This window comes from Pyrgilauda ruficollis, unplaced genomic scaffold (genome assembly GCF_017590135.1).
Source record: "Pyrgilauda ruficollis isolate IOZ18807 unplaced genomic scaffold, ASM1759013v1 scaffold156, whole genome shotgun sequence".
NCBI lineage: Eukaryota > Metazoa > Chordata > Aves > Passeriformes > Passeridae > Pyrgilauda > Pyrgilauda ruficollis.
Genome location: NW_024514321.1, coordinates 531,743 through 544,223, shown reverse-complemented (window position 1 = coordinate 544,223; position 12,481 = coordinate 531,743). Strand labels below are relative to the sequence as shown.

The window sequence follows — 12,481 nt, the reverse complement described above, 5'->3', positions numbered from 1 at the left end:
TGAATTAAGTACTTAAAAGGCAGATAAAAGGCACAAGGGATAAAATCCTTGAGAACATTTTTGGGTTCATATTTAAATATGAGAGTTGCAAGTAAGAAACACAGTGTCCAGCTGCTTAAACTTTTTCAGCATTGCCTCTTAATCATCATATTGGCTGGGCTGGATGTATTTCAGCCTGCACTGAAAAGTGTTTCTGGATCACAAAAAGTCTTCAGTCTTTAATGACAGATGTTACATAACTATTACTCAACTAGAATATGTACATCTTGGGATTCAGAGGTGGAAGACAGCTGAAAAACTCAAACAAGGGAGATGCAAACTGTAGTTGTGCACAGCCAGACAGACAGCAGCATCCATGGAGGGGCCTTGGGGGGAAACAGAACTAAACAAAATAGTCCCTCAGCCCAAACAAAATAGAAGAAATAAGGCACAGATATCTTCTCTCCCTGCATAGCAGCTATTGATGCTGTTAATTTAAAATGACATATAAAACAAAAGAGAGCATAGGTAGGGAAGAATGGAAGCGGAATTGCTTAAGGATGCTGCCTGCTCATGAGGAGCTAAGTGATTTCAGAATTAAGCTCTAGGGGCCAACTATCCAATATCTGTCTTTAAAGTATACTTTCAATTTAAGCAGTGGAATGTCATTGAAGTGAAAATTCGGTATCAATGTAGGCATAAGAGTGATCTCAGCAGAAGTTGCTTTAGTTTGTCTCCTGTGTGTTTTCCTAAGAAGTTACCTACAATTTGCCTTCACATCTGTGAGAGAAATGATCTGTAAAAGAGCACTGTGGCATTTATTAAGCTAAAGGCCTATAAATATTTTATGTTTTTTACTAAAAAAATTTGTAGATCCATGAGTATAGAAAATGTTTTCTGTCCCAGAGACCCACTGGCTGAAGTAATCAGTCTTGTTAGGTGGATGTTTTCAGTCCAGCCAGACCATAATTGTTTGACCCTCTGGCTTAAGTGAATTGTAACTCAGGAGATGATTTCCCAGAGAGTACAGACTGATTAAAAGAAAAATGATCACATGGGCACTGAGCATTTTGGTCAGTAGTTTGTAGCACTGCTGCTTTGTCGGCAACAGTGTGCGAGTGGGATTTTCTGTGCCACCAATCTGGCATCTTTTAGAAACATGAAATTTAAAGCAGAGAATGTAGAAAGTTGCAACAACAGCTTTTTCTATATGGTTCTTCACACTTCTGATGTGTGTAATGTATAGATATCCATCCAAACGAGCAACTGTGTGGGTGCCCAGCATCCTGGCAGCTCAAAAATGCATCACTTGTACAGAGAAGGCTGATACAAAATGTGAAAAGTTTTACATTTGCTGTGATATTTTCTTTAGTCATGAGTTGTAAACCCTTTAGAATGAAAGAATTTCTTTCTGTGCCCAACAGAAGCTGTGTGACAATTCTTCTGAGGTTTACTGTTTCAGCTTTCTGCTTGCAAAGGATAGGCTGGCACTACTAGAAATTCACATCTCTTTAGCCTCTTAGAGGATTTAACCCTATAAAGCTCAGCTGAGGTAGCAACAAAAGCATTTCTGAATTGACAGCTGAGAGCACATAAATAAATTATGCTGAAGCACTAATTAAATTATTAATTTGATAAAATGAAATTATGCTAAAACAGTAGAAAGACCTTATTTTTTGTGTACATAAACTCTACTTTTAAGGAGCAGGACATGAATGTGTTTTAGAACAAAGTATTTAAAGAACAGGATTTCTAAATGCCATGAAAACTAAGTCATCCCCCAACTTTGTGTCATGTAGCACATTTTAGGAACAGTAACTGTGTTATGTTGACAAGCAAGACCTTTTGTTATTTTACCTGAACATCACTTAGCATGGAGCAGCCACCCAGTCAGCACAGTTTAGTTTGTGGAAAGCTGTTATTATAGGACAAAGAAGATCTAGTGAAAACACAGCATTGGAGAAATTGCCTGTGTCAGGTTAATGTTAATTGTGTCAATATATGAGACAGAAAGGGTGGTGTTGATGGAGTGTATATTCTAATGAGGTTGAAAGTTAACCAGAATTTAAACTGAGTCGGCAACATCTCAAAGGCAGCCTGTGCAATGAGGGTAACCCTGCAGAGCTCATTTCAGTCAGGATGTGATGATGGCAGGTGCCTGCTGAGGGGAATGGAATCTCAATCCTAACCAGCTTAAAAAGTCAGTAAAAAGTGCATTTGAGTCAGGCATAGGCAGCAGCTCAGTTCTGTGCTGTTCCCTGCTTGGTCCTTACTCATGGCTTCCTTTCCCTGCAGGAGAGGACCCAGAGACACGGCGGCTGCGAACTGTGAAGAACATCGCTGACCTTCGGCAGAACCTGGAGGAAACCATGTCCAGTTTGCGGGGAACCCAGGTCACCCACAGGTAAGGGCACTTCTGGGTTCATAACAAAATGCAAACCACCCTCTACAACTTCCTGAAGGGTGGCTGTAGTCAGGTGGGGGTCGGTCTCTTTCACCAGGCAGCAACTGACAGAACAGGAGGACACAGTCTCAAGCTGCATCTAGGGAAATACAGGCTGGATATTAGGAAAAAGTTTTTTACAGAAAAGGTGATAAAGTACTGGAATGGCCTGCCTGGGGCCACATCCCTGGATGTGTTTGAAAAGAGTATGGATGTGGCACTTGATGTCATGGTTTAGCTGAGGTGTTAGGGCATGGGTTGGACTCGGTGATCTTGGAGATCTCTTCCAACCCAGTCACTCCGTGAATTCTGCTTCTGCTTTACATCTCTTACACCTGGGCTGCATCCTTAGAAAAATTACTAACACTGACAGTGAGAGATACTGATCTTGTGATTTTTGTCTTTAATGCACAGGATTTAAATAATGTTTGCTGGTTATTGAGATGTATGAAGAGGAATTGATGGGATGGGATGGGGTGTGGATTGACTCAAAGGTCAAGAATAATCATTTCTTATTAAATGTGTGAGGTGATGTTTGAATATAAGTTACAGTTTAAAATGTTTCTTCTTACTGTTGAGTAACTTCAATGCATTACACCTCTCTCCCCCTATGTGTAATATTTTGTTTAAGTGAGAGGTGAACTGTGCTTGACCCATATTATCAAGTGCATAACTTAAATTCCTGACCAAACTTTGGACAAACAAGTTCTTCTAATATTGTTAGTCATCCCTGAATGTAACTGCTTTTTTTTTTTTTTTTTTTTTGTAAAGCAGCATTTGGAAATCTTCAGCAATATTTAAAATATGCTGTAAATAAACAAAATTTGCTATTACATTTAAACATTATGTGAGTCAGATCTTCACAGTGTTTAACAGGATGTTTTGGAGAATAAGCTGTTTGGCCCCTAATGAGGTTGGGGTCCTGCCTAACACTTGGTGCCTTATGTACCCCAGCCCTACATGAGTTTATTGGGGGAACACTTTGTGTTTTGGCTTTGTATCTAAAACTGAAGCAGAGCTTGCAAAGATGAATCCCAAAGCTGTTTTAATTTGAAAATATCAATTAATGTGACAGCTCTTCATGGTTTAATTACTATAACCAGAGAATACAGAGGTTTTTGCTTATATGTAACATTGGGAATGGTACAATGCTGTTTATTTTTACTAATACCCACAATAAATTTAAAAAAGTAGCACTTAGTTGAGCAGGAAAGGAAAAGAGGAGCTCATGTGGGTAAGAGAAGTTGCAGCTATGGATTAGCCTCAAATAAATTGACTACAATTCAGCTATGAGTATTTAGGGTGTAGTCTTGCAATCTGTACACATCATCTAAAAACTCATGGTGTAGTCCCATTTTTAGGGTTTCATATATAAATATTGCCAGTATTTTTTAAAATATACGTAACTCGTGAATATATAAGTAATTTAATGTTTTTTCTGATTTTGGTTTGAACATCTTCAAAGCAGTTCATAGTTCATTATTGATTTGTTAATATACAAAATATATTCTCAAGAAAAAAAAATTGGGCTTTCTTCTTACCTTTTTCATTTACTTCTCTTCATCTTGGAGAAGTAGCTTCCCTTTCGTGCTGGGTACATCTCCAGAGTTAAAATTATCATGAATGCAGACAATAAAAGGAAATCTATCAGAAAAATAGAACTTCAGCAGGTTTTCCTTTAGTCAGCTTATTATCCCACTTCCTTGCCTAGACTGGCAAAACCATAGTGTAATGGAGTTATGTGTGCTTGAAGATGAGAAAGTTACACTTCGATACTGTGGATAATCCATTAAAAAGTCCTGCTTAAGTCTTCTTAAGTATGTAGAGCACCCGGTGGCTTGGGTACAAGAGTCTCTTTAGGAACATGGGGGAAGGACCTGAAAAGTGAAAAGAAAGGATCTCCCCAGATGCTGCAGTAGTCAATTGTTAGTGCTGTTGCGTATAGTCAGTAACTTGGTGAGCGTTCAGGGTCTTGGAAGCACCTGAAATCTCACGCAGCGTTCTCTGTAAGAGCCACATTTGATCCAGTGTGTCTGATGCCTTGGGGTGGCTACCTGGAACAAAGGCTAGACAAGATTAATGGAATAAAGTGGGTATTTATTAAAGGCCTTCAAACAGGCACCCCTTGGGCAGTCAGAAACCTTCCAGAGGCTACACCCAAGATGGACAATGGCCGTGAGTTTTTCAGATAGTTATAAGTTTGGTCCATTTACATATTGGCAGTTAATTCTCCAATTACAGCTTCAGGTAATGATGTCATATACCCCCAGTTTGCTCCCCCTCGATTCACTTTTGTTTATACTTTTCGGCCCAAGGCAGTGAGATGTCTTTGAATCTCAGGTCTAGAGGGATCATTTTGTCTGACCAAAATGTGAAGACAGTCAACTAACACTCTATATGGAGTTTAGAGTTATACACTAAAGCACTACAGGAATTGAAGCATATAGAAGCTAAAACCCTAAGGGATTTTATCCACATCTCTCCCTTCAAGCACATTGGAGACCACGTTTGACACCAACGTCACCACCGAGATCAGCGGCCGCAGCATCCTCAGCCTGACGGGGCGGCCGACGCCGCTGTCCTGGCGGCTGGGCCAGTCCAGCCCGCGGCTGCAGGCCGGCGACGCGCCGTCCACGGGCAATGGCTACCCGCCACGGGGCAACGCCAGCCGCTTCGTCAGCGCCGAGCCAGGCGCCGCGCGCTACCTGTACTCGGCGCCGCTGCGGCGGCAGCTGGCCACGCGCGGCAGCAGCGTCTGCCACGTGGACATCGCTGACAAGGCCGGTGATGACATTGACCTCGAGGGCATCGCCATGGACGCCACTGGTTACATGAGTGACGGCGATGTGCTGGGCAAGAACATCAGGGCCGACGACATCACCAGCGGGTGAGTTAACGCCTCGCTTCGTGTGACTCTTCTGTTCCATTTATAGCCCTGTATTTCTGTGATTTTTTCGAGAAATAAATGCCAACACCAAATATGTTCTACTCATTTTAATAGGTCTTTGGAGAGACAGCTCGTTATCACAGAGGGATTTAAACAAAATTCAAGTTTTTAAGTGCACCTTAAGAAAGTATCCCTAGATGTGAAGATATTCTGGCACGAGTCGACTCACAGTGGTTGCAACATTCATTCATGCCCACAAGATGGAGGGAGTGAGGCACGTTTTGTACTTAACTGAACTTTTTTGCTGCCTCAACTTTGACAGGCTAGTTTGCTGGAAGGAAATGAGTTTGCATCTCTGTTTTAGGTAAAATAGTAGTATGTGCTAGAAAAGGTTTAAAGAACAAGTCAGTGTGCAGAAATATGAAGTGATAGACAATTATTGACAAGGTTTTACATCAGCATTTTTTTCTCTGCCTTGAGTGGAAAAAGCATTTGTTCTTTGCTCCAAAGTCAGTTTTCAATTAGTCTTTCAGTTCTTACTATAAAAGTAATTTTTTCTTAGCTCAAGCACATTGGCATTGGATTGATGTTAAAAATGATCTTTGAGATTCAAATGGTTTGGTGTTTTGTTTGTTTTTTCTTGTTTGGTTTGGTGGGATTTTTTTTGTTTGTTTTTTGTTTCTGTGGGTTTGTTTTTTGGTTTTTTGTTTATTTGTTGGTTTGGTTTGGGGTTTTTTTGTAGCAGTCCTGTGTGACCATCTTGCATCTTTTGCTTTTTTGTAATTTTTTTTTTTTTTATTAGTGACATTTCTAGTGGTGTTGGCTTTTTTGAAAGACATAATGTCTCTTACTGGAATACAGCTCCTGCTTTGTCATTAACTTAACCAGTTCAGTTACACCATCTGGAAGCCTCCATTAATTCGGCCCGTTATGAATATTTGGATATTTTCACACTTTTTGAGAAGTCAGACACCTTCTTTATATGCTTTCATTAGGGAAGCATATAGTAAAGTAGCTGATGCAGAAATCAGTGTGAAGCTCTGTTTCAGATAAAACACCAGTAGCCATTGCTGCATTAATAATGCATCAAATCACTAAAGCACCTTGTGTTTTCCTCTTATACATCAACTTATATGACTTTATAAACTTTACTTAGTGTATAAAATTCAGATTCCAGGTTGAGGTAAAGGAAAGAATAGAAAAGCTGTCAAATTTATGAATTATTTAGCCAGAGAAATCTGCACCTTCTCTCATCTCTGTGTATGATTTCCTTTACTGTGTCTGGTCATCCTGCAGGATAAAAATTGTGAGTCTCCATAGTCTGAAAGCAAAAGAGTGGTGTTTAGATTCTGGGCAAGAAAAAGGTTTTGCCAGTTGGTACCTCTGTCACCAAAGCATTGAGTTGTATACCCAGAATGATTAACATAGCAGAAGAGTCATATAATCCACCCTACCTCACTCCTGGCCTTGAGTGCTGGGATATCTTTAACTGAGTATCTGATTCTTTTTTCCCCACTGGTTTTTAAAGTAGTGAGATACTTTTCATTTTTCACTCATGTGGTAGGCACCTACTGAGAAATGAGATCTCAATTTAAGGTCCTTAGGGCAAGAAGTGTGTACAAGTAAGTTTTTCTTTTCCACATCTTTTGTCTTTAGCTACAGAGGTCTGTTTAGCTAAATAGTGTGAGTTGATTTGTCGATTCATATAGCAGTGCTGGAGTAATTGACTAATTTCCAAGGACAGAATTGGTATTGTAGGTAAATCCATTGTTGGAAAGATGCAGCTCCATTTCCAGGTTGTGGGCAGGGTTTGGAGATGGGCAGTTTGGGGTTCCTCTGCTTGCTGCACTTGTGGGCATTTGGAGGGAGCGTTGCTACAAGCAGCCCCACAAGCCTGGGGTTGCAGTCTATAGAGGGTAATCATGTGAGTGGATTCCTTGAGAAGGGAATATTGCAGTACTAAATTGCAATAACAGCATTCCAATATTAATGGAGAAGGATAAAAAAATAAGGTTGTTACCTTTGGTGACCCCTAATGACACTGGGTTACCATCTCCAGTGTGAACAGATGTTTGGTAGCCTTTTCTGTAAATTATGTTCCCCAATGTCTATTTAATTCAAATAGTAAGAAAAAATAGGATAGCATTGTGTTTTTGTGGGAGAGGAATAATTACTTAGAAATCAGAGAGGTTGCATGTAAAGAAAGCATCCGTGTGACTTGCTGCAGAACACGATCAGTGGTAGGGCAAACAGGTTCAACATTTCCAGAAGCCGATCTACACTCTGTGCAGAGCAGCACAAGAGGATATTTAGAGCATGAATAGCTCTTTATTAGCTGGTATGTGTTTCACTTTGTCATTTTTCAGAATTGCTACAATCCTGGACTCTGAAAACCTTGGATCTGTGTTTTCGTTGGCAAACTGATAGGGAAGGAAGCCAAAATATTTGTTACAGCCAAAATAAATCCAATAGCCAAGAAAAACTAGTTTAGCCCTGTGATCCTGGTGCTTTCTCTGAAATGTACTGGGTCATGGGAAGCTTCATTTGGCCTTCCTTAATGAGTCTGCTTAAGCACAGCTCTGGCAGACACCAGGGTTGCTTTCTTAGGGTTAAGGAAGAGAATATTTGCCAAAGGGACAGAGAACAGCTCTTAAACTAAGCAAGTCTCCAGGGGGTGGATCAAAGGTAAGAAGTTGCCTTTTTGCAGGGTCTAAAACATAACCCAGTGATGAAGCAACAGGAGCAGGATTTGTGTGAGCTGGGCAGTGAGCCCCCAGCCCCACTCCTTGTGGTGGCTGGCTGAGCTGAAGGCTCAGAGCCTCATTGGAAGGTGGCACCTCAGAGCCCAGAATTGCCTCCCCTCTCTACCCCAAAGATTGTCCCAGGTGGGGATGTTGATTCTCATGGATATTTTGCATTTGTTCAGAAGGTTTTTGTCCACTTCAGTCTCCCTCTGGCTACTAACATACATATTCCTATCTTTTTTTTGGTCTCCTTAGCCCCAGTTTTCTCTAATGAGATGTAGAGTTAACTTCCTTTATATTTCTTATTGGAATGCAGCAACAGGGCTGTTGGTCCAAAAAAATAAACCTTTTATAATTATTTTCTTTTAATTTGATTAATCCTCTAATCCTCTGTCCCTGTTTTCATTGCCTTAAGTGTGCAGCTTTCTATGCAGAATTAACAGCGTGGATATACTGATTAGTGCTGGTCACAAGTTTTCTCAGGAAATGGCTTTGGGTCTGCAAACACACCTTTGTCAAAATCATTTTTTTGCAGAAGCATGGCTATTCCAGCTGTGTTCTAACAATGGTCAGGGCCAGTTGGTGCTAAAATTCTCTTTGCAGCCACCTCCTGTGGGTGCAGTGGTTATTGTTGGGGGGGATACATTTTACTATTTTATTAATCTCCCCATATCTGATGATTTGGTGGTGATGTATTCCCATTCCACATCTCTGTTTCCATAACCTCTTAATGTGTTTGCATGCACAGTCATCATAGGGTTATGATTGTTTCTTGTTTATTCTAACCTTTATGCTCTCTGGGGATTGTTTTACAAGCACTGGAAACAGTTGAATTTGGAACATGCATGAAGGATACTGAAAGGGAGAAGAGGCCACTTTGGGCTGGGGACTCAGACTTTGCCCCTGCTTCTGCTTAGGTCTCAAGCTCTCAAACCCAGAAGCAGTGTGCCCTTCACGGACCACAACCATCATTGAAGTAGAGTTCTGAAGTAGGCTTACATTTAGGAGTTACATTTGTTGGGAGGCAAAAAGTGCTGAAGTTGAGGACTGATTTCACTGAATGTTGAAGTGTAGATGGTGTTTGTAGGAGTCTTAAAACTGTTCCATGGTTTTGTCGTGTTCAAAAGTCAGACAGTGACTCATTTTCTTTAGATGTCACGGTCACAGGTGATATAAGAGACCTCCCCTAGGGCTGAGGTTTCACAGGAGGAGGAGGACTCTGCAGTTTGCTGCTAATGAGAATTTGTTGTTGGCAACAGCAAGTGAGAGAAACCCTTTCCCTTTCCTTCTAAGCTGTCTGCAGTAGGAGTGGTTCCTGCTCCAGGTAACTTGTGGCTGGCTGGTAATCAGGGGTGCTTGATCTCATCTTGGTCTGAGTGAGAATTTGGGTGCCCCGTGCATTGGTTCAATGTTCTGTCTCTAGGCTTTTCTGACCTATTTCCTTCCATAGTTGTTGCCACTGTATTTTTTCTGTGCACTTTGGGTTACAGTGTGTTAGTCATTTACTGGACACTGCTCTTTAAATGATGTGGTCTTAGTGGTAAGCTTTCATCTAAATGCAGTGGATGGGTGAAACTGCATTCCTTTTATGGCTCTAACACTTCAACATGACTAAGACTCATTAGGAGGTTTATGTTATTTTTCTTCTGTGTTTGAGCAGAGTATTTATTTGAACTACCTTTCATCTTCCTAGGGCTGACTGTTTCTACACTGTGATCTTTTCAACATTGCAGAATCATATCTATATATGGTAAATGGATAATTAACACAAATAATGAAGGGATCGGGCAAGCAAACTCAAAAGTTTGACTTTCATGAAAAGGAATAAGGAAACATTAACTTCTGACTTTTTAGCAAACCAGGTTGCAACTGAGCTTGGATTTAAAGTCAGAGATGACTTGGTGCTGTAAAAATGAAAAGAAAAAATTATGGCAGGTGTTTAAATAAAGATCGTTCTTATTCCAAGAACTGTACTTGCAGTTCTTTGCAGGAGACATGAGTATGATATTGCACAAGCATATTCAATATTATTAATTTTGTATATTAGGTATTCTTAAATATTGCACTCACTTCAGGCATAGTTCTTGTGTCAGCTTCATCAATAAGACAGTGTTTATCATTTATCTCAAGTGATATTTCAGATCACACACTCTCATAGAACCTTTCTTGCAGTGTGATTCAGCATAGGAAGACAACATAGGCCTAGGAGTTATAACCTTATACATCAGCTTTTTTTTTTTTTTTCAGTATAATATCAAAATACCCATGTTAGGTCACATGTAGTGTTAATCAATAAAATGAATGCAATAGTTGTGGTATTTTGTATTTTTGCTTACCTCTACACACTGACCTGCTGTTAACAATTACCAAAATACCATTTAATAGCAGTTGTCCTATTTTGGGCTTTTTACTGTAAGAAACACCTCAGCAGTGTTTGAACTACTGCATCAGTGCCAACAGCCTCTAAGGGACAAAACAGGGTCCCAGTCCAGGGCTAGCCAGCAGAGGGGGATGCAGTCATTCACACTGTGTCAGTGTGGATCATTCCTGCAGGGAAAGAGTGGGCAGGAGAGAATAATGAAAAGTTGCTGTAGAGTTACTCTTTGTTTGCTGCTGATGTTGCTGAGAACCTCTGGAGAAGCTGCACTCCCTTCTTAATCCTGTTTGGTCACAGTTCATTCCTCTCCTGAACAGAGTTGAAGAGCATGCTGAAAAATGGATCACTTATTCTATAGCTTAGTTCTATGATTTTCATGGCAATGGACTCTGAGAAAGAATTTAGGCATTGAAATCAAAATTGGCATGTGCAAAGCCCGGTGAACAACTGCCTGATTCTGGTGGGCCTTCAGCTGCTAGCAGCCTGCTGCTGGTGGTGGTGCTTGGTGGGTGTGAGTTTCCACCTCTGTGGTCCAGAGTGGCATTTGCACACCTGAAAGGATTTGACCTCTTGAGTGTTTTCCAGTCTGACTCCAGCCCAGTCTGTCTGGGCTGACTAGATTTTAGAAGGAGCTTTAAAAGCCATGGTGGAGCAGACCTCCCCCTTGAGGTGAACGAGCCCTTGGCTGACAGCTGGAGTGACTGTTGGAAAGAGGATCGTGCACTGGAGACTCTCCTGGAACAGGAATGGCTGCAGCCATTATGAGAGACACTTCCTTTCAGTCTAATATTCTTTTAAGTGTTGACAGCTTCTCTTTGACTGTGTGTATCTAAGACTGCTCATTCCACAGGAAACTGGTTTCTTCAAAAGCTCTGTCAGAAGCTGTTGTTCTGGATGTGGGGATGGATGTGGAGGAGCAGCAGCCACCCAACTCCCTTACAGGCTGCACTGTCCTTGGAATTCCTTGCCTGCAGACTGCTTGAAGCTGAGAAGACATAGAAAAAAAAATTAGCCTTGGACAGTGGTGCCCAAAAATTGTTGTTTGATGGCTGCTGAAGGACTTATGTGCCAGGCAGCTTTAATACATCTCCATACAGAAGAGTATTGATTTTACAGACGCTACTTATTGCTGCAGATTTCTCTTTTTTTTTTTTTTTTTTTTTTTCCTCATGGAAAAAGGTCTGAGCATTAAGTAGTTAATGAGATGAACTTGTTTTGCTTCTAGACTGAATAAGCAGCACCATTTATGCTATTAGTGATTTACATGTGAGAGGTTTCTCTAAATAAACTATGAAACTAATATATACTTATTAAGTTTTGCATATTCTCATTTTTCCTGTCTTACCTGTTGGTGGCACAGGTATCTCCTCCTTTCCAGCAGTGATTAGGATTTTTGAGTCTGCAAGTAATTTGTTCAGGTCTTACTACATGTTTGGGTTAAGCATCTGCAAAATAATTCATAGTTCATTCATTAGTTTGTTAATTATAAATAGTTACTGATTATGGGTGAAAATCTGTTAATTTTTAACTTACAGGCTACCTTAAATATAAACTCAATTGTATTAATTGAGCAATAGGTTTGCATTTCTGTGAATCTGAACTGTAATATTTGGTCTAATATTAGGGATTTAGGCATTGTATTGGAGTCCCTACCTGCAAGATCAGGACCTAATCCTGTTCTTGAATGTTGAAATTCACAGTGATCAATAATGGAATTTAAACCAACCACAGGCTTGTAGACAGTGTCTGTGTCCAGCCCTTTGGCTAGAGAGATCAAGTACTTACCAAGTACTGATTCAAGTCAGGCAAGAATAGTGATTGGAAAGACTTTGGGGATATAAACATGTGAACAGCCCATATGGTCTGATGCCAGTGTTATGATGAAAAATGCAGATCAAATTGATACTAAACTGAGAAATTTGCAGTTGTCATCATCCAGCTGTTAGGGTAGCATTTCTTTTTAAGTCAGATTTAGGACATATTCGTAGTTGCAAGAACAGGATGGTTTTGATCCCATTCAGCATATTTCAGAAACAGCACTGGGGTGGTTC

At 40.5% G+C, this 12,481-nt stretch overlaps 1 protein-coding gene across 2 annotated transcripts in view; it reads left to right on the top strand.

Annotated features, from left to right (window-relative positions):
• The window catches only part of NAV2 (neuron navigator 2), a 203,466-nt gene that overhangs the window by 104,940 nt on the left and 86,045 nt on the right, over window positions 1–12,481 (top strand). For both annotated transcript variants that reach the window (XM_041461855.1, XM_041461854.1), the window contains 2 exons: window positions 2,275–2,383; window positions 4,914–5,309. In XM_041461855.1, the coding sequence (XP_041317789.1) occupies window positions 2,275–2,383; window positions 4,914–5,309 (505 nt within the window). The remainder of the gene's footprint in view (window positions 1–2,274; window positions 2,384–4,913; window positions 5,310–12,481) is intronic.